Below are 23,345 nucleotides of genomic sequence, written 5' to 3'. Positions count from 1 at the left end.
TGACAGTAGATAAACGGTGATTTGGCCCATCACAGAAAGCTATGCAAGCTTAGCATGTGGTGTTATGTAAACAGATTCGAGATACATACTAAGTGAAAAGAGCAGGAATCACACTGTAATGGCACATAGATGTTTGTGTGCATAAATATGTCACATATGCATTCAGTACAGAAGCATGAAGCGCTATCAGGCATGAATGCCCTCGGCAGTGGCATCGATGCAAAAGCTCAGAGACACGAGCACTTTTATAGCTTCTGCCTTGCATGCTGTACTTGCTAGAATGTTATTACAGTCAGTCCGCCTGGCTTCTGCAATAAAGTAAGTTAATAGCAATTCAAAAACAAACACCCAATATGAGAGGATTTCTCTTGTAGAGGTTTCTTAATTGGAAAGTTCATGGAAGTGTTATGATGTGTTTATTTTGAGCAGAATGTTTTTCTTGCAGCTTTACCTCCCTGTTCTCCATAGCTCCTATGTATACCTTGCCTTTGGATCCTTATCCACTAGATTGCACTATGACGCTAGATTTCACAGAGTGCTTACCGTTTTGCATTCTGCCTTTCACTAACTCTGTGAATTTTAGAACGGTCCTGCATTTTACCGATGAGGACATTAGATTGTAATGATGTGTGGATGGGAACGAAAACGCATGTTATGTATCCCTTTGTTGAAGGGCTTTGGGAGCTACTTTTTCATCCAGTATTTCTGAAATAAGAGTGTCTGTAGGAGGGGACACTCAAACTTTTCTTCACAGGCTATCTGAACAAACTAGCAAAAACTACCTAGAGAAATGTGACCTTCCCTAGTAACTATTAGCTATATTAACTGTTCTATGAAGACACTCCTTCTTATATTGGCTATTTAATTTTCTACCCAGTTTTGCTAGTATGTTTAGTACAAAGTTGCATCTTGTGCACATGCATTCTTTTGCTTTGTGGTGTTACTTCCTTATGATAAATACATTAGATTTTATAAGTGTGAAGGAGGATGCATATCAAATGCATGTCTTGTTATATCTGGCTTTCCTTAGTAGGGTTGGAGCGGAGCTCCCAGGTGGTCGGCCTCGGCTCGGTGCTGGGAAGGACAGCTCTCTGGGCTGCTGTCTTCTGAGCCCTTGCGGGGAGCCTCAGAGTAGCGTCTGGTATGATGGGAGCTGCAGGGCTGTTGGCAGTGCCCCAGTAGTATCCACTCTTGAGTCCTTTCTGCCACTGAAACATCATTTTTAATTGCCCTGATCATGGAAAAAATGAGAGTGCCATAGAATGCCGGCTCTGGTGATATTTTTTTCATTTGAAGTTTTCTTTTGCAAAAATCACATTGAAAGAAGTCTAAATTGTTCTTCAAATGAGTTGAAAAGTAAATATAAAAATAGTTCTGTTTCGAGGATATATGACAGGCTAAACACTCTTCTAAAGGGTTTCAATATAGCATCTCATTTAACACTCACAAGGCTTTTGTGTTGTGGGTCTTGCTCTATTCCTTCCAGCTAAGGAAGCTGAGGGATGCACAAGAACTTGCCGGATGGACAGAATCTGGGGTCTGAACCCAGACACTGTTTCCATAGAAACACTGCCATTCTGTAGTCCAGTTTTGTTTTTTTTTTTAACTTTCCATTTTACCTAAGCTGTTAGGTTGTACTAATTATAAATAATTATAAAAATTATAAAATTTGAATCATTTTTAATAGTAGGAAATAATTGCTTGTGTTCTGCCCAGCCAGGCTTTTCTGTTGGAAAAAGATTGCTTGCAGGCTGCGTCTTCCGGCAGTCTTGGAGTCTTTCTGACACTTCTCCTACGAGTCTCTTGCAGAGGTTGTGGTGGGGCATTCTCAGCAAAGCCTCTGCCCTCCCTCCGTAAGATCTCACTAACATTTTTCTTTTCCTCTTTCAGTGAAATGTTGTTTATTTGTTTTGTTTTGTTTTGTTTTTGGTACGCAGTACATAGAATTTTTTCCTGCGTAGCAGTGGCAGTGCCTTAGTGCCAGCTCTTTCTAATTGACCAGTCAGGGCAATTTATTATTTCTAGAGAGAAAAAGAAGTTGAAGATGACATCTGTAATTATAATAATAATATCTCTCAAGTGACATAAAAGTGTATGGTATAAAAAGTGCTTTCTTATTTAACTATTTGGATATGTACGAGACTATGCAGTCAGCCACAAAATGGGTTAAAGATCCTACTCTGCCACTCAATTAACTTATGACCCATGATAAGTTACATAATGTCCTCAGGCTTTTCTTCATTGTAAAATGGAACTACTACTAGTATTTCACATAGTTTATGTTAAAGACGGAGTTAGTATGTGTAAAAAATCTTGCTGTAGTTATTTAGTTTATTTATTTATTTATTTTTTCGGTTTTTCTCCGGTACCGGGAACCGAACTCATGACCTTGCGCTTGCCAGGCAGGCGCTTTTGCCGCTGAGCTAAATCCCCAGCCCCCCCCCCCTTTTTTTTTTTTTTTGCTGTAGTTATTTAGTACTTAGCACTCAAAACGTGGTCGCTAATGGTAAGCAGTGATAGTCCAGTCACTTTTTTTGTAGAGAAGCATATGTAAAGAATTTTTAATAGAAGAAGCAATTTTAAAAGTGTTAAGAAGAGTTGCGTAAAGGAAGAGAACAGCAAAACAGCTACTTTGCAGGGTGGAGGGTGAGAGACAGGAAGAGATAGGGGCAATGTAAGCTAGAGACCGCACTCTTGGAGATAAAGTCTGATTCCCCCAGACTAGAATATGAAAAGAGACATCAGGGAACAAAGAAAGGTTTGACAGTTTGGTTCTCAGGTAAGTGTTAATCAGATTAAATTTCATTTGGCATGTCCTGCTGTTTACTTGGACAGTGATGGCTGGGGAAGTTATTATTTATTATTTCTACCCTTGACAGTCTGATTAGCTCATCAGCAATCAGTCACTACTCGCGGCTCTTCAGCTGCTTTTGTTAAATAGCAACGCTATCTTCCCCTAGTCTGCAAATTACTCAGTCTTGGGAAGAAGTAACATCTTTTCAGAGAGCGTTTCCTCCATCCTTCAGGCCAGATGGAATGGAATCATGCCGCTGTGAGACTCAAGATGAATCACAGAATCTGAAGACTCAAACTTTCAGTGCTATGTGGTTTCCAGGGAACTTGAGAGCATGTCATCCACCTTTGCATTAATTCAGACTTTGGTTATTTTGGAAGGGAAGCATTGAACAGTTGCTTATATTGTGTACACTGGTATCCCAGCTGGGTGTACGAATGTTTTCTTCCTTTGGGCTATGTAAATGCAGGATGCACGATATCCTTTGCTTTTGTATTTGTGTATGAGAGCAAAACTCAAACCTGGGAATAACTGTGGCAGAGATTATCACGATGCTGGTGAACACAGTGGAATTCTCCTTCCTTTTAAGATTTCTGAGGATTGACTGTTAGCTTTGTTAGTCCAAAGGCCAGTTTCTATGGACTGACATTTCTTTACACATCAGACTTAATTGTGAAATATTGTGCATAGGAAAAATATTTTAAAATTGAGTGACATTTTCCCTTCTTAAGGAAATTTATTCTCACAGAAAAAAAATTGCATTGGTCTTTTTTTAATGACGATAAATCAACAAAATGCCTTTTCCAGTGAGTACGCTGTTTGTTAGTGTACAGGTTACAGGCATTTTCTGTTCAGAAAGTTAGTGGCGTGCACCCGTTACCTTGGACACCCAATTAAAAATAGTGATTTTCATGTACCTGAGATTTTTCTCAGGAGATGTAGGACTTGAAGGTTTAAGCAGCTGCATTGTCTGTGGCATTGTGTTTTGACTCCAGTGACATTGCCTGCAGAGTAGAGCCAACAAAGTGATTCTTTTATTTAAATTGATAGGGATCCAGTTTTCTGTGGTCAGAATCACACTTTATATGGACCAATGTGAACTTGTAAAAAATGGACATGCTCAAAGCAACACTGTCCTTAAAAGAGAGCTAAATCTATGGAGATGTATTTAAATTATTTTATCCACCATTTTTTAAACAATCGAGAGACACCTGTCAGATTTGCTTTTTACGTCCTATATTAGCCAGTCAGACTGTCCTTATATGATATCCAGGAAATACAAACAATTACATATTAGTTCACTAGCCAAGGATATGAAATGACTTAAATCTTAGGGGCATTAGTCAAATTCTAAAAGCAAGAGTCTAAGACAAAAATTTCATAGATTTAAAGTTACCCTAGCAATTCCTCTAAGCATAGCAATTCCTAGCAATTACCCATAACGCACAGTATGTGAATATAGTAGTTTTGGATCTATTTCTCTGAACAGTTAATTCTTATGTACAACATATTCTGAGAACTGCTGTGCTGGAATGAAGGAAAAAACAAAATAGGATCTGCTCGGCACGCCGCGCATTCTTCCTTTGTGATAACTACGCAGTCCACAGAGAAGTGGGCCATTCCAGAGAGTGTCTGCTTGTTTTCAGTATTAACTCTATTTGGCCTTAAGATTAAGTGCTTATAATCTCCAGACGCATTGATAGATTTACTGGTTTCATCAGGATGGAATTAGGCAACATGTGTGAATGTACTTTGGTTAGGATCTAGTGATGCACGGAAGTTAAGCCTAAATATTGATCGCAAGGTCCACGTATACATTATTGCTCCTTGGAATGTCCTGGAGAAGAACTTAGCCACCTGTTTACTGTCCTTCTGGGTTGAGCTCTCCCACTGTCAAGCAGTGACTTGCATGTTTTTTTTTCAAGTCAACTGTATTTGCAAACCAGTTGGAAGGAGGAAGGGTAGGGTTTTGAGTTCAAAGGACAAATATCTCATATTCCTTTAGATTCTGTGGGTCTTTTCTTAACCTTCTAGAGCTCATAGCTGTGTATGAGAATCATTTAATGATATCGTGTAACCCACCTACCTGGACTCTCTATGGTGGTGTCATGAATGTGTGTACATTTTATCATGTATCTTTTTGAAGTACAGGTGAATATGTATTTTTGAGATGATTTTTTTTGTTGTTGCCTTTTTGAGAAAGGGTCTTGCTATGCAGTTCAGGCTGGCCGTGAACTTGCAACAGTCCTCCTGCCTCAGCCTCCCTGAGTGCTGGTATTACAGGCATGCGCCACCATGCCCAGCTCAGATGAGTTTTAAATAACCAGCATGTTACCTTTGGAACCTCATGATGAGGAGATTCCTGGGAAAAAGTATCATGCCATAAAACACTATTAACATTTCTCATGTTTTAGCTTAAATTATTAGGAAATACCTATTGTATTTTTCATCTAGATTTAAAAGTATACAATTTCAGTTATTATTAAGCAAATTAAATGATCTACTAGGCAAGTCATTCCTAAGACTGATCATTCAGTGGATATAGTGTACTTAAACTTATGTAGTTTAGAAAATTGAATACCAACACATTATTTGTTGGGGTGCTAGGGCCTTTGATTTGCCTTCCACATTATCACAGAAATGATCACCTTATTTTTTTTTTAATAACCTGTTTTTAATAACCTGGGTTTTGAATTGTATTTCTCTTTCATTTTAAAGGAGAACTTTATATTTCTCAGAAGTTTAAGTTCAAAATTTAGAATTTTATTTTATTTTAGTCTTGGTGAGGCAGGGTCTCACTATGCAGTTCAGGCTGGCCTTGAGCTAACTTTGTAGCCCAAGCTGGTCTCAAACTTGCAATGATCCTCCTGCCTCAGCTTCCTGAGTGCTGGGATTACAGGTGTGTGCCACCATGCCTGGCCAAAATTCAGAAATTTAGTTTGCAGTGGAAATATACACTTCATCTCTGATTTATGAAGGTGGGGAGCTCCTTGGTCACTAACTTTGCTGTACCGCAGGAAAAGTTTCTGGTTTCTGTCTTGTCCCTTTTCATCCCTGACACATTCTCTTCATTTGTACTGTACATACGTGGTCCTGTCCATTCTGTTTTTTTTTGGACTGTGTCTCATCAGTAATGACTCTTTTCTTTATCTTTAGTCTCTTTCCTGCTTTTTCCTTGGCATATATACAAAAATTGAAGTTTCCCCCTGCTGAAATAACCACGCCTTCTCTCCTCCTCAGTTTTGTCTCTTTGCTTTCTTTGACTGCACAGCACTCTTAAAAAGATGAACTGTACTTTCAACATCCACATCTTGGCCCTTTGCAATTTGGCTCGTGCTCGCACCACTTTATTGGAACTACACTTTTCAAGGAGCCACCAGTAACTTCTCACTTTTCAAAGCTTGTGGTCTTTTCTAAGCCCTCATCCTGTTTGACCTTTTTTTGCAATAAATGAGGGTGTTGATTACATTGTCCTTTGTGACATCCCTGACAGCCCCCTTACATTGGCATATGTGACACTTCAGATGCTTATTATCCAACTTCTCTGACCATCTTTTTATTCTTTCTTTGCTGATTTGTTCTCTGCTTTTGATATACAAGTGGGTTGATTTTTTTGGTCTTTTTGAGACAGGGTCTCACTATGCAGTTCAGGCTGGCCTTGAGCGCACTTTGTAGCCCAGGCTGGTCTCGAACTTGCAGTGATCCTCCTGCCTCAGCTTCCTGAGTGCAGGGATTACAGGCTGTGCCACCACACCCAGCTACAAGTGGGTTGATTAACATGGTTTTCTGTGTAACTATCCCCTCCTGCTTTTGATGCATGCTTTCATTAGGAGCTAGGACATTTCTGTGGGGTGGACCTGAGTGGATTTTTGGGCTGTGCTAAAGTCAGTTGGAACTTAGCTAAAATTGACCTCAAAGGAAGGGAGAATGGGATGGAGGGCTAATGTTGCTGTCAGAAAAATAATAGCCAAATATTTCAAATCTGAAAGGTAAGGATGGGGGGCTGGGGATTTAGCTCAGTGGCACAGCGCCTGCCTGGCAAGTACAAGGTTGTGAGTTCGATTCCCAGTACCAGGGGAGGGGGGAGGTAAGGATGGAAAATTGGACAGCAAGCAGAGAGATTGGCAGTTTGGATGAAGAGGAACAGGATTGAAGAATCAGTCAACAACATGAGTGTGTGTATGTGTGCTCCAGATCACTTTGTGCTCGAGGGCCTAGTATGTGTTACCATGGGGTATGTTATCTTTAAGAAATTGCACCGGGACTTTGGAGAACATCAAATCTGCATCAATTGCCCCATCATATTTTCTTATGAACAAAGCTCTGTTACCATCTTCTTCCTAACTGGTTTTACCTTGGTGACCTGCTACCCTAAATTTAACATACCTCATGTTAAACTCACTGTCTTTCTCCTGAAGCTGACCTTGCTCCTGAGCTCCTAATTATCATTGTCCTGTATCCTCTTAGGTAAAAAATTCAGAACCATCTTTGATTTTCCTTTACCCCTTAATCCAACCACTTGAAAAAGTATTGTCAGTGTTATCTCCATGTATCTTGTAACTGGTGCTACATTTACTTTGCTGTTGATTTAACTTGACTACTACCCTACACTTTTATGATAGCCCCCTGTTTAGTATCTTTAACTCTAATCCTATTCCTTGTTGCTAGTGTAATGTTTTCAACTCAACTGTGAATTTATTTAATGCGACATTGCTAGCCAGAGACAGTTTCTCCTCCTTTGGTTCTTATAGCACTTTGGCTTATGTGTATTGTTTTATTATATAATGCCTGCACATAAATAACCAGTCCTCACAGATTGTAAGGTCCTTGGGCGGGGGGTGACTGTGTCTTATTTCCTGTTATCCTCATACAGTTCATTGTATTGGCATACAACAAACATTTGCTGGCTGGAGTTATCAGCCAGCTTAGCTTGGCTGGAAGCAATCTGATCCCAGTTGATAGTAGGTGATCTGTGATAGTCATTTTAATTTGACATTAATTTCGTTTTGTTTTTTTTTTGTGCATTTGTTTTATTCTGAAAAGCTTTTTTATTAAACTGTGCTGATGGCATAAATGGAACAGTTAACTGGAAGACCAAACAGGCCAACAATTTTGTTATCAGCAGAAAAATGGCTGCTGGCCAGAAGGACGGTGAGTTTAGGCTGTAAATGTATACCTCCTTTGGGAGTCAATTAAATGTTCGCTTCCAATGCTCATCCCTTTTGCTTTTTTAGCTGTGTGTGATTTTTAAAAAAAAGTCAACCTAAAAAAATGAAATTTTGTTTTTCTAATTTTCTAAAACTTCTGATCCGCTGTGTTCTTAATCCACTATTTTCCTTTGCTGTAACTTTGTAATGAAAAATTATTCTGGTTTTTAACCTATGTTGCCTCTTATCAAGTGACCAGATTACCACTTCTAAAAATTGTCCTTCTGTGGTTATTATAATGACTTATTTATAACATTGGAAAATATTAGGTAAAATTAATATGTGTAATTTTTAAAAGTGTTTATTGTAACAGTAAAATGGCCATAAAATATCTTGTGTAATTTTGGATGACTTTTGTTGTGCTATCAAATTGATGTTTTGCTATTCAATAGTTAGTTGAGGGAGGGGCTGGGGATTTAGCTCAGCGGCAAAAGCGCCTGCCCGGCAAGCGCAAGGTTGTGAGTTCAGTTCCCGGTACCGGAGAAAAAAAACAAAAAAAGTCAGTTTGATTCCTGATACCGGAAGAAAAACAAAAACAAAAAACAAAAAAAATCAAGTTAGCTGACACTTGTTTTCTATTGGGAAGATGACGTGACCCTGGAATGATAGGCAGATCCTTCTAAATTTTTCTTCCAATTTATAAATATATCCGCCAGTATTATCCCATGATCTTTGAAATAATACATTTTTATGAAAGAGAAAAAAAATCTTAATAATAAAAGTACAAATTATTTTCAAATATTAATTATTATTATGAACTTTCATTTAATATTTCTTCTTAATTAGATGACTAAATTTATAGTCCTACCGCCCAGTATTGGGTATTTGTGGTCATGAACATCAGCCTGATAGTAGCCTGGCTTTTATAATTTTGGTAACAAAGTATCTATAAAGATAATGATAATGTTAAAATACTCTTTTTTATTTGTACTGGGAATCAAACTCACAACTTCATGCTTGTCAGGCAGACACTATGCCACTGAGGTTTATCCCCAGCCCCAAAATACTTTTAAAAGAACAATAATTTTATATGCTAAAATAGCCTCAATATAAGATAAAACCTGCTGAATACTTGTAGAAGTCATTCTGATTTACCTCATTTTCTTCATATATCTCTGAAGTTGAGGGTCACTAACTTTTTTTATAGTTGGCAGCAAATCATATTGTTCAGCTGGAATCTTCTTCCTCAAGATATGTTTCATCACAGGACAAAAATTCCCCACATCTCTTCCTTCCTGCTGTCTTTGAAGCAAACTCATAAATGTCTGTGTGATCTTAGAGAAGTTTTTACTGCTGATATCTTTAGGAAGGCATAGAACTTTATCAGTCTAACTTCCCACGAGAAGATCACAGCGTTTGTTTCAGAAGGCACTACATGTCCTTATTCCAGAACCTAAGCCTCATAATTCTTTTCCTCCTAACCTCAGCAGACATTTTCAGTGGATTTTCCCAAGTTCCTTTAAAGAAACCGCTCCTGATTTCCCTTTTTTAGCTGGTTCCTTTCCAAGCCAGGATCTACAGCTTTTCTGATATATCTCTTTCTGTTTACCAATGTTCATTAAAAAAATTTTTTTTTTGTACTAGGAATCGAAATCAGGACCTTGTGCTTACCAGGCAGGCGCTTGTGCCACTGAGCTATATCCCCAGCCCCCTGTTCATCTTTTTAAACTAATGTTCTTTTTTCTAGTTATGAGTCCCAGGTGTCCATCACTCTTATGATCTACATTGTATTCCTTTCTTTCTTTTCTTCTTTCTTTCTTTCCTACTTTCTTCCTTTTCTTTCTTCCCTTCTTCCCTCTTTTTCTTTTTCTTTCTTTCTTTTCTTTCTTTCTTTCTTTCTTTCTTTCTTTCTTTCTTTCTTTCTTTCTCTCTTTCTCTCTTTCTCTCTTTCTCTCTTTCTCTCTTTCTCTCTTTCTCTCTTTCTCTCTTTCTCTCTTTCTCTCTTTCTCTCTTTCTTTCTTTCATTCTCTCTTATACCAGGAATTGAACTCAGGACCTTGCACTTGCCAGGCAGGTGCTGTGTCGCTGAGCTGTATCCCCAGCCCTACACTATATCTTTGCTTCCTTATTTCCAAGGGTGTTGGGACCTGCCCTGGCTCTTGGGGCCCCACAAAAGATCCCCAAAGACTCTTTCTTTGGACGTTGTTTAGTTTTGCACTAAATTACTGTCATTCTTTCTGTTTTTTCTATCTCTTCTCTTTAACCACGATCCCTAGAATTTCTGCCCCCATTTCTGTTCTGTTCCTGTTTGATTTTACTGAAGAGTACTGTTGAACCAGCTGTTAGGTCCGATGGAATCATCTATTTCAGTGCTATTCTTGATGAAAGGCACCGCATCCTCTAGAATCTCCAACATGTACTACTCATCTCTTATTTTAAACTATAAGTTCCCATTAGGCCGCAGACTGATCTCCTCCTGGGGACTTCACAGATAGCTGTAGTCTCCCAATTGAAATGAACGGTCAGTGTTGAAGCTGTCGACATAAACAGTTCAGGTTGTGTCCTGTCATTTCCTCAAGTTTCTTCTGATTTCATCCTTCATCAGCTCTGTGAAGAAAATTGTTTCAACTTTTAATTTTGTAATAACAAGTACTTGTGGCTTGTATAGCAAGGCTACCTAAAATGCTATCTCACATGCCAAATGTTCTTCATGCTGTTCTTGCCCAAGAATCCCAGTCAATCTTTTTTGGCATATTCAGGGGAGCACCATTGATTAAAAGAGCATTTATAAAGTAAAATACACTTAGCAATGTATTTTTGTATAACTTGTGTTTTAAGTAATATTCTAAGTCTTGGCTAAAACAATGGAATAGCATCTCTTTTGTAAATAGGATTCTGAGCAATTTGATTGCCTTAGATCAGCACATTTGATGTTACTCTATCTCGATATATATTAAATAGTTACAGAAGTCATAAACAGAACTCTAAATGTGAATTCTCTTTTCTTCCCCTAAGATGGGGATAGGGAACTTAAAAAATTTTAAATGTACTATTGGAATAATTTAAGGAGAAATAAGCTTTCATATTTACATACTTCACTTAGAAAAATATATCTTCAAATTCTTCTCTAAAATTCACATTCTAAAATTGCCCAGCCTTAGGTTGACTGAGGGACTTCTATTATGTTATTCTTAAGAAACTAAGATAAAGTCAAATGATTGTGTTCAGGTCTTCCAGGGTTAAAAAGTAAATTCAACTGATTATTTACAGGAATGAAATACTGTGTACTTTAGGGAACTTGATAGAACTCTCTTCCGCCATCTTGAAAGAGGCCTGTTCTAGCTTACAGATAGTTAGATCTGCGTAGCTTAGTGATAGAAGGGTCTCTCTGCATGACTCCTTTTCTTCCTTGCATGGAGAGGAGCAAGACGGATTTGTAGTGCTGAACCTATTTCTTTGCTTCTAAAAGTTGGCAAAGTCAGGGGAAAGATGACAAAGAATCATTTACAAGAGATGATGTTCCTAAGTGTAGCTCTGAAGGATAAAATGTTTCCCTTCTAACCTTCACCTTTGTGTGTTTCTTTTTTGAGACAAGAGTTTGTTTGAAGTTGTGATTGTCCACTCCCTTCCGGTTGTGCGGGGTGACTCAGATAATTTTATGAAATAATAAACTAAATTATCTGGTCAAATTCTGGTCCTTGAGGAACCAAAGAGGGATACTTAATAAGGTTACTACAATGGGATGTTATGAGAGAATGTGTTATCTGTACTGATTGTTATTTTCTAATCAATAAACTGCACTTCTACCTCAGTTCAAGTCTGGTGCTCTAGCTTTTACTAGTCTTCTGGGTTTGAAGCAGCCAGTTAGTCCCTCTGAGTTCAATTTTGTCATTAGTAAGTGACATCAGGGAGTCTTTCCTTCAGGATAGCCTGTGTGTGGCAATTCTGATGGGTAGTGACTGTCAGAAATCCTGGGTAGACTAGAAGGCTGTGGCCATATCCAAGTAGGAAGTAATGCGCTGATCTCTCTCTCTTTTTTTTGTGGGGGTGGGGGATGGTTTCCGGTACCAGGAATTGAACTCATAGCCTTGTGCTTGCCAGGCAGGCGCTGTGCCACTGAGCTAAATCCCCAGCCCCTGATCTCTCTCTTAACAAAGATGTTTGGCATGCCTAGACAGGGTGACCCTTTTCAACTTTCCAGCATTCTGTAAGACCAATGTATTATTGATCACCAATTAATAATGGTTTGCAACCCCTTTTTCCCATTGACAGATAAGCAAAAAAAAAAAAAAAAAATGCATACATGTGAGAATTAATGATCAAGATATTTACTCCCTCTTTGGAGAAAGTAAGATAAGTAGTGTTAATAGAAAAAAATAATTTCGTAAAGAAACCCTTTTGCTTGTTAGCACAAAAGGATTCAAGCACTAATTTCTTCTGTACCTCATGTAAAGACAGCGGAAGGTTACCAGGGCAAGCTCATCGGTCCTGTGAAGTCTGTAACCTAGGTGTGGATGATCTGACTGAAACAAAAGCAACAGCTGCCCACCTCCAAACCAGTAGCCTGTTGAGTAAGCCCGGAGGTGAAAGGCAGGCCGCTAAGCAAAGCTTTTGGGTCAAATCCAAGATTTACAAAGTTGGATTCACACAACACAAGGGAAATCTTAGTGAGGAAAATAAAAACAAAAACGTGTGTGCCTGGCTGGATATTGATATTTCTCTAAAAATGTTTGTCTTTAGCAATTACCTGCTTTAATAATTAAACTTCAATTTGACTGTAGTCATAACATATTAAAAAATAAATTAGGAAGGGGTCCGTAAACACACAGGCTCTGAAACACTGAAATGAACTATCTCCCAGAGATGGCCAAAGGCATTCATCTCTGGTGATCGGTTCAGTTCAGTTCTTAATGTGCTCTGTGTGCAGGGACTTGGGTTTTCATGTAGAGCTTTCACCTGTTAAAACTCTACAATGAAAGTAAGAAAGCCCTATTTTTCCTATCCGTTCTTAAACTTTTTAATTATCAGGATGATCATGCCTAGTTGCTTAGGTAAAAAATTACCTAAAAAGCTGCACTACATAGGTGGCAGTTTAGTACTCTGTATCCCAAATGTATTTTAAAATCTTCATCTTTCTTGTTCAAAATGTTTTTCTGATAATACTTATCATTAAGGATTGCTGTGAACAGTTGGGAAATATGTATCATTTTACTTGAGTAATTTTGGGCTCAAAGCACCTTTGTGATAATTCCCAATAAATAATTTAAATCTTCAAACTCCCTGCGCTTGAGAGGTAAGTAAATTGACAACATTGCAATGCTTTTTAAAATAGACTTTATTTGTAAGTTACTTATTATAGTGTGTTGCAGTACTCTTAGGATGCTTTAGCTGTGGCTAAGGGTAAAAAATGATTTAATCCATAGATCTCTTTAAATTCTGCAGTGTGTTTCTCATATCAAATATGTAAGAAATTATTTCATATGATGCATTATATCCACTTTGATATCACACTCATGTTTACGTAATATTGTATATGGGGTGGATGAAGAATATTAATTGAACCCTGGTTTATTTCTGAAAGTGGAGTTGGTGCTGCTGGAGTTAATGCGTGGAGTTGGTGCTGCTGTTGCGTCGAGCAATGCCTTTTCATAGCTATAGAGAGATCACCTACCCAGAAGTGTGCTGCGTCCGCTAAGAACCTGGAAATACACCATCCAAGGATCTCTGGGCAGCCAGAATAGATGCAGCAAATGCAGGCTCCTGTTGTGCACATCTACCCAAGTACTGTGTGCGTTAAGACGGCACATATTTGCTCTTTACTTCAGTGCATAATCCCAGTTCATTTGGTAGTCAGGTTTCAAAACCTGTAGCAGATTAATAACAGCAAATTAGAGGGGCTGGAAAAGCAACTGTAGCAAACACACTGATAGCAATGAGAAATCACAGCCGATAGCATGTCTACGGAGGAGAAAAAAGAAACTGTATAACACATACAACCTTGAAAAGCATTTGCAGACTGACACTTCCCAGTGTGACCGGTAAATGACAAGACAGCCAAACGGACTGTAAGGGCGTCTGTAGCTAATTCAGCAGAGGGGTATAATTAACGTGCAAAATGATGATCTTATGCTATCATGAGAAAAGATCAACCGCTCTGTACTTGTCAGTCTTTTTAGAATAATTCATTGCATGGGCTTTCTGATAAACAGGTATTTTGACAATCTTTGTGAACCTTAAAAATTAGAAAAAAGATGATGCAAATATATCTCTTGCAAAATGATTCATTTGTTGATGAAACATGCATCAAAGAGACATACATAATTGTTACCTAAATAAAGGCCATTTGGATTTGAAGTTTGGCAGTAGCTTATATGACTTTCTTCTAAAGATTTCCAGAGATTTAAGGTTTAAATCTACCTGAAACTTTTGCAGCTATTTTGTCTTTCTGGTCAGATACTTGTTCTTAGTTATTCAGTTCTGCAGGAAAAGACATAGTAGGGGTTCTTGGGCTTTTTATAGGGAAGGGACTCTGTGTGTGTGTGTGTGTGTGTGCATATGCCATGAAGAGTAATTGTGCTAAGTGTGAAGTTAGATGTCAGAGATTCATTAGCAATGCACTGCCATGACACTTTCAAATTGTAGTGTTTATTAAATATATCCACATTTGCTTTGTTTTCAGGTGATTGTACGTAAGCGTGCAAATGCACCCCTTATATTTTCATCATGGAGAGAGGAAATTTCCAATAGACTCTCAGTAAGAAAAGAGAGGATTAGATTTAGCTAGCGTGTCCTGTTTTATTGCTACGGCAGTCGCAGTCTGCCGTTCGACTCGTGGCTGTGGCTTGTCCCATAATAACAGTTGTTGAAATGGTCTGTAGTTTCTGTACTCTGTGACTGAAACATAGTTATGGGGACAAGATTTCAGTAGCGCAGGGATGAGAGGCATCAGAACTTAGGGTGAAATACTGGCTCTGGCTTGTTACTGACATACCCTTCCGCTCTTCTCTACTCACACGTGTGTTTTTCCTTAAAGAAACACCCCTACTTGTGACAGTTTGTCTTCAGAAGTTTGTAATCTTTGCAAATCTAGCTATCCTTGCTGTTTGAAGATTATGTGTTTGAATCCCTGTGGGTTAGACTCTTAGTTTAATTGTTTTTCTCATTAATGTGACAGATTTGCACTGATTTAGACACACATTAGCTTCCAGGTTCATTTGTATCCAGCGGCATGTGTTTGCAGAGGTAATGGATTTGCAGCTGTAGAAGATTGCAGAACCATGCGACACGCAGAGAGGGCAGACTCTGTGACCTCCGCTGGATTAGCGTGGCACTGTACACAAGTATATTTCAGAGATTATTGGCTCTTAGTGGCATGGATTTTTAGGATGTTTAAATTTGATTTTCAAGACTCTTAAGGAAAACAATATGTTTCAAGCTCGTCGCTTATGAATACCACCTAAGCATTTGTGAGTGCAGCATGCGTGAACTGTTAGTGACGGGCTCTGTGAGTACTGGTGCAGATCCTATTGCATTATTGATATACATTATGTTTAGAGCAAGAGCCTAGAACTTCAAATTCTGTGTCATTTATTGTTTTTGAAAGTAAACATAGGTGTAGAGACTCCCCCAAAGAACCCTTCGGAAGGAGTTACTTGTTTTGCAGTAACAAATGGGAAAGGGCTCTTCCCTAACATGTTCTGTGGGTACCCATAATTTAAAGGGATGCTACAGACAGGAAGTATTATTTTCACAAACAAAACATAGTGGCTTAGTCACTTTCCATTTCTGGATGATGAACATGTCATACATCTGTATCATGTTTTTCTCGAAGTGAATGCTTTAGTATACTTCAAAGTGAAGGCAGGCTTCACTCTGGAGTTGCCAAGGTAACTGACCAGCAAGTATGCAGTTCAGTGGGCTGCAAAAAGGCAATTGAATCTACATGAATAAGGAAATGTGCATATCATCTTTTTTTTTTTTTTTTTTTTGGTTTTTCTCTGGTACCGGGAACCGAACTCACGACCTTGCGCTTGCCTGGCAGCGCTTTGCCGCTGAGCTAAATCCCCAGCCCCTGTGCATATCATCTTAAAACCCAGGAGGGCCATGGTAAGTTGTGGCTTGACTTTGTAGATTGCAGAATTTTTTTTTTTTTTTTTTTTATGAAGGCAGAATCTGAGATTTCTGTGATGGCCCTTGGAGTCGGTGATAGGAAGAGGCATTAATCCTTTAATGGTTCTCCTTCAGGCCCTGTGGAGGGTTGTAAGAAAACACAATCATTTCAATATTAAATACAGACAAACTTTTACTTCTTTTTTTTTTTTTTTTTTGGTTTTTTCTCCGGTACCGGGAACCGAACTCACGACCTTGCGCTTGCCAGGCAGGCGCTTTTGCCGCTGAGCTAAATCCCCAGCCCCAACTTTTACTTCTTAGGCCAGCTTTTACTGCTTCATAGCAAAAACTCAGGCAGCTGTTAATAGTTAACGACATAAATGGAGGTTAGTAATCTATAAAGTGCTATGTAGACCTTAAATATTACATATATTTTGTCTACTACCATAAGACTTATGTTTATTTCTACAGTGCTTTGTATTAGAATATTTCTATCCATTCCACAGGCACTGGTGAAATGATTCAAATATATTTGATACTTTTCCAGATGTACAGAAAATGATGAGGTCAATAAAACTCAATACTGCACCACAAGCTGTTTTAAATATCTAGAAAGAGTAAGTAAAAGACATTTAGAAGAGATCCGTGTAGATTATTTGAAATATTCCTCTACTTTGAATGTAGGATGGTGACTGGGAATTTAAACACCTTTAAGATAGAGTGAAGTAGCTTCTCAACAGCAGTTTGAAACACTCCGTAGTTTGACTCTGCTTTTCTTCACAGTTTTGCTTTCCTCTAAAACAAACACCAAGATCTGGCATCCTGGCTAACTTCACTTCCTTGGAAGGGCCCCACAGCCTGATGAAAGCCTGAATTCCCCATCTCTGAGTTCTAGAAGCCTACTATAACTTTAAGAGCATATTAAGTTCTACTCATTCTGTCAATCCTATCTAGATCTTTCCAATCTTAACTGCTCCTCCCACCCTTACAAGTATTGCTGGAGCAATTTCTACCTCGGGGCAGGGCCTAATTAGGTAAATGTTGTTCCCCTAAACTAGATGGTGAACTCCTGGAAAGCAGGGACGTGGTCTTTTGTCATCACATTACCCACTGAGTTGAGCATTTAAGACACGTTGTGGTACTGAACTGGGTTAAAAAAAAGTTGAAATTTTCATTCATTTGATTTTGTCCACCATTCATTCATTGTCATTTGAGATAAAATCATTCCCAGAGGTGAGTAAATAGTCCTTGGGTAGAAGTTAGGCACTATCATTGCTGTGGGAAACTTCTGATGAGTATTAGTATAAAAATCAGGAAGGGGTGCCCCTACACCCCGAGTTAAGCCTTCCTTGTGGCTTCCTTTTTTTTCTGTTACCCGGCCTTTGAAGCTGTGATTTTAGTAGTCAAGTTGTGGATATGTGAAGCTACAAGCCAAATATTTTAATTCAGTTCGCCTTTTTTGGCAGTCATCCACAGAACTGCAAGGACAAGTTTTCACAGATGAAGAGACATTTTGTGGGAGTTTCTATTTTTAATACTGAAAAATTTACTACAGTCATTGATTTTGCTATCCAGGGTTTTTACTAAGTTGTGAGCGTGGTGTGAGCAGCCTCGGGGTCCCGAGGTTAATTGCTACATTTACAAATCCATCAGTGACTAAGAGATAGAATGGGCCTGATAGGGTTTATCTGTCCAAAAATTGCAGCTCCTAGCCAATCCGGAAGATAGAAACACCCCCATCCCCAAGAGACTGCCGAGGTGATGAGGGTAATAGCAGTAATGTGTTGGTGGAGATGATGATATCGGAAGAAAAACAATAGTTGCAAACTAATCTGACCAATTTGGCCATTTTAATGTACTCATGTCTTATTCCTAAGTAATTGTAAATCATTAAATTGGCCCTGGTTCACTTAAAGAAATTATTTGTACTGAATGGTATTAGGTAATTGTTAATGCTAATTTAGGAGGTAGCTTAACATAATCGATTATACTCTTTGAGTTATTAAATGTCAAGATTGAGGGAAATGGAATAAATTAATTATTTCTAGGAGAGATAGGAAGAATAAATACTCAGAAACAATATCCAAAGGATTTTAAAAAGTATCCTTAAGAGTTCCCTTGTATTTCGGTGGTATTACATGGTCTTGCTTACTTTATCTAGAAAACAGTTGGTACAGTCTACATTCTCACTGTTTGAAAATTACTCTATGTACTTACTTGGAGAAAAAGAAAAATATCTAAACTGTAATAATTGTATAGTTGGCTCGTTCTCAGGATATATTTTGTCGGTAATACTAATTTTGAATAAAAAGAAATTACCAAACTGATACTATGGATGTCTTCATTATTTAATAGAAATTAAAAATATTAAATGTGTGTCATTTTATTTATACATTATTTGAAAAGTTTTGAAACACAAGAGTTTTCCCATGTTTTGTCCTAAAATCACTCCCTCTTAAAATAAACTGTTATTAACAATTCTCTTGCATGTGGCTTTGGTTTTCTCGGGAATGCCTAGATAGTGAAGCATTTCTTTATAGTCTAAGCTGCGTTGTGAGGACATACCTCATCCCTTGTCTGTCTCTTATTTTCCCCTTTTGTTTTTAGTGTACACTATTTTCTCGAAGGTGCACTCTGACTGGAACGTGTACCCATCTGCAGGTGTCCTCTTTGTCCATGTTTTGGAAAGAGAATATTTTAAGGGGGAATTTCCGCCTTACCCCAAACCTGGTATGTTGTTTATGGAGAAAAAGGTGGTTTGTTCACTATTTTTGTTTGTTCTATGTGCATAATTTTTGAATTTTTAAAAAAGGTGTATTTCTGGATTCTCAGTCTTAAGTTTTATAACTGACAAAATGATCAACCTATATTTACATAAATACAGCTGTACAGTTACGATTTTCCATGTTAAGACTTAGATTCTTACATAGTACATTGATTTTTGGAAAATGATACATATATTGTTGAAAAGGATGAAATATAGCGTTAAGTAAGCAGTCTTAACAAGGCTTTTACAATGAGGTAATTAATAAAATTTCATAATAATATAATGGAGATTAATTTTTTTCCTTCAAACTAATAACAATTACAAAGTCTTATTTAATTCGCTTTTGGTGGAAATATGTTATTTTGAATTATCACAAACGCCAACACATTAATGAAGATGTAGAAAGAATAGCAAGAACAAACATATTGAGTTATTACTCTTAAGTAACAAATAAAAATGACTTTTCTGAAAATTACGTTTTGTAAGAACATTTTTAACATCAGAATTAATGCACATTTTTCTGGGTTATGTGACGAATAGCGTATCTGAATACATTCATAAAATAAAGGTAGACATATTCTTAATAGCAAGACAAAAAGATAGTGTTTTCATTGATTATTCTGAAAATGTTTTATTTTGAGACATTCCATGTTTGTAAAATTATATGGCTAAGCCTTCTGAACAACAGCTGTAGAGCTCAAAGGAGAAAACATTTAGTTAAGAACATAGTTTCCAGCATTAACCAGGATTAATTTCTAGTTTTACCCTTTCTATGACATGAACAGGTTACTTAATATGGAAAATTCCTATCTTCCACCAATAAAATTAGAGCTAGCAAGAGCACCATTTTCATAGGTATGTCTGAAATATGATGACAAAATGCTCATAAAAGACTTAACACATGTCCCGGCACATGCTAATCAATCATACTGTTATTAATGTTTATTATTGATAAATGTCATTTTTATAATTGTTTGGATTTTATTCTATTCTTTAATGTTTTAAAAATATATTTCTGTTTTGGTGATTCTTTTATAACTTTTTAGATATTGCTTCACACTAGTTTGATAGTATCTGGAGTTTGATGAAAGGAATGCTTCTCAAAAGAATGGTCTCATCAATATGATTAATGGAAATGTGGACAATTTTCTGAAAGATAGTTGTCTCACTGGTAGAACTGGTCCGCTGTGAAGTACTCCTCTCAAAAAAATTCCTAGAAAATTGTATGGATCTGCTGTCTTCTGTGGATCAGATTTCTAGACAAACAACCCAAAGAATTTTTCTTTACATGAAGCCTTCATCTGAAACTCCCAGATGGAGTTTTTTTGTGTATTTAGTTTACTATAAATGAAAAAAAAATTTTTTTTTTTTACACAGAATGTTATGATTGAAACTGTCAAAGCAACGTGTGAAAATAACGTATGTCTTAATTGTGTGTTTCTTATCTAGGTGAAATTAGTAATGATCCCATAACATTCAACACAAACTTAATGGGTTACCCGGACCGACCCGGGTGGCTTCGATATATCCAAAGGACGCCGTATAGTGATGGAGTCCTATACGGGTCTCCAACTGCTGAAAATGTGGGGAAACCAACTATCATTGAGGTAATTTACTGAAAAACAGTAAATATAAATTTTTAATTGGAGTTTTGTTAAAGTTATATGGCAGTGGTTGTTAATATTTTGTGTCTAAAAATATGCTAGTTAACATTTAAACATGTGACATTTCTTTCTGCTCATGTATAAATTTTTTGTTCCAGCTACTGTAATAAAAATGAAAAATGAGTGAAAAATAAAAATGAGGGTGGGGATCAAGCAATGGCTGAAACAGGGAGGGACAGAAGAGGAGATGAGAACTAAGATGGGTTATGTACACATACCAGCTCCACACAAGGAATGTAAATGTTATGTACCGCACACCTGCACTACTAAACTTCCTTAGACTGATAGGGTTTACCAAAACTAATAGCTAATATCATTCTTCCTAAGAAAACATTAGAGAAATTTCAGCTGAATTTAGGAACAAAACAAGAATGATCTCCTCCACTGTATGTTACCGAATATATTGGAAATGTAGCCAGAGTATTAATTAAGTCTCTGAGAACTTGAAGAAATTGAACAGTCAGTGATATAAACAGTGTATAAATGATCAATAAGTTTAAGAAAGACTAGCAGTGGGCTATAGGATCAATATAAAATTATGACATTTCCATATATGAATAATAAGTATTAAATACACATGCTTTTACAAAATATGTATTGCCTTGATGCCTAGTACCAGAAAGTGCATGTATTTTAATAACAAAAATATATATAAGATAATAGGAATAAATATAACTGAAGGTATGCAGGAAAGCTGTAGAACTTTATTGATAAATTAAAAGATATGAGGCTGAGGCAGGAGGATTGTTGTGAGTTTGAGGCCAACCTGAGCTACAAAGTGAGCTCAAGCCCAGCCTGAACTGCATAGCGAGATCCTGTCTCAAAAAAAACAAAAATAAATAAATAAATAGACATTTTAAAAATAATAATAAATTAAAAGATATTTGAGAATAGGGAGAATCCTTGTCATGAAGGAATCATTTTCCCCCAACTGATACCTGTGTTCAATGCAATTCTAATAAAATTTGGAGTATTTTTTTTTTTCATGAACTAACAAGCTGATTCTAAAATATATGGATGGGGAAGATTATAGGCTAGGAATAACCAAGGGAGTCATAATAAAAAAGAAAAAAGGGAGAGGGTTTCTTTTCTTGTGGATATCAACATTTATTATATATCTGCTGTAATTATCATAAGGTCATATTGACACAGGCATGGGCAGATTAACTGAAGAATAGAACAGAGAGCTTAGGAGCAGGTCTGTGTGAAGAAGAGTGAGATCTATCTGTAGAGTTGGTGCCACAGGTCACTGAGAAAAAGAATATGTCAGTTTCTTGAATGGCACTCCAATAATTGGTTAGCAAATGGCAAAACATAAAATTAGACACTTCCTACGCAACACAAAACTCAGATCTACATAAGATGAAATGTGACAAGCAAATTTTTAAACTATTATATTAAAATGTAGAAGAATCTCTGAGCTTAGGTTAAGGAAGGACTTTTAAAATAAAACATAAATATTTTTATTTAAGACAAAAGACAGATACATTTTACTATATTATATGTGAACTTCTGTTCATCAAAATAAATAATTTAAAAAATCAACCCATAAACTGAAAGAGATATTTTTCATACATATAGCCAATGGTAACTATGTGAAATATGAAAAAGAAACCCTACAGTTCAGTAAGAAAAAATTTCACTATAGAAGACAGACAGGTGTCAATAAACTTGTAAAGATGCTTATTTTTATCAGTAATGAGAAATACTCAAATTAAGGTCACAATTAGAATTTGGTAAATTTATTGCAGGTAAATGTGAGAATCAGCGTAATGACTTTGGGAAACAGTACTATCTCACCTAATGGAATACGATGGTACTCTCTGATCTAGCAGTCCTCCATCTAGGTGTATATTCAAGGGAAACACTGGCAGATGCCCACTTAGAGGCATATACAGTTGTGCACATTAAACAGTGTATAGCAAAACACCAGAAACCCACCAAATAACTATCATGAAGAGACTAGATTAATAAATCGTAATGTATTTATGTAGTCCGTGTGAACAGCAATGGTGAATTTAAACTAGCCCTGTATCATGAAAAAATGCTTTAAACACAATGATGGGGCAAAAAATAAAAGTGCTAGAGTGTACCAGAAGACTTCACGTACAGCCTGCCACTTAGTGGAACTCAAAGTCAAGCAAACTAAACAATATATTATTTTAAGCATATGTGAATGAGATGTTAACACCAAATTCACATTGATTATTTCCGCTTAGGTAGAGGCCAGGGTTGTAACAGGAGAGAAACACATAAAGTGGGTTCAAGAAGGTTCATTATGTTCTTATACCATACTACAAAGATATAGTGTTATGGATTGTATAGATCACATAATATGCTAAGAAGATTATGGTGAAATTGTAGCACATTTTTCATAGACCACAAATAGTACATAGTCTGTGAATATCTCAATTTGCAGCCAAATATTTTGGTAGTTATATTAAAATGCCATTGTATTAATTTAGTAAAACTTTCCATATCTTGAACTGTTTAGACATATAACTCTGTTTAGACATATATCTCCTAATTCATCCAGTACGTATTTATCTTCATTATTTAGATTTTTAAACATCTAAAATATATCAGGCATGGTCTGAAATAGAGGATCAAAAAATAAAGCACACACTCCTAGCCCCTGCTTGAAGGTCTTCATGTTTTATAAGTAAAATTTGACTGAGGTCATTATAGGAATTAAATATCTTACTAAAAGTGATAGAATATACCCTGTTACAACTGTTAAATTAAGCATGAGGTATAAATTCAGATAAAATTCCTCTTAATATGAAAAATTCTTCACTTCCTTTAGTGGCCTGTGATTGAAAAAGAACTTATTAGAGTTTATGGAATGAATGATAATGAAATGT

General features: G+C 36.9%; 1 protein-coding gene across 7 annotated transcripts in view; it reads left to right on the top strand.

Annotated features, from left to right (window-relative positions):
- Positions 1-23,345, top strand: part of Sgce (sarcoglycan, epsilon) — a 73,316-nt gene that overhangs the window by 8,525 nt on the left and 41,446 nt on the right. For 5 of the 7 annotated variants that reach the window (XM_005388045.2, XM_005388047.2, XM_013516087.1 and 2 more), the window contains exons 2-4: positions 7,838-7,945; positions 18,658-18,780; positions 20,267-20,424. In XM_005388045.2, the coding sequence (XP_005388102.1) occupies positions 7,838-7,945; positions 18,658-18,780; positions 20,267-20,424 (389 nt within the window). The remainder of the gene's footprint in view (positions 1-7,837; positions 7,946-18,657; positions 18,781-20,266; positions 20,425-23,345) is intronic. The other 2 variants (XM_005388049.2, XM_005388048.2) reach the window with 1 other exon arrangement.

The sequence above is a fragment of the Chinchilla lanigera genome, unplaced genomic scaffold (assembly GCF_000276665.1).
Source record: "Chinchilla lanigera isolate Chin_1 unplaced genomic scaffold, ChiLan1.0 scaffold00031, whole genome shotgun sequence".
NCBI classification, from domain to species: domain Eukaryota; kingdom Metazoa; phylum Chordata; class Mammalia; order Rodentia; family Chinchillidae; genus Chinchilla; species Chinchilla lanigera.
This window is presented reverse-complemented; position numbering and strand designations above follow the sequence as displayed.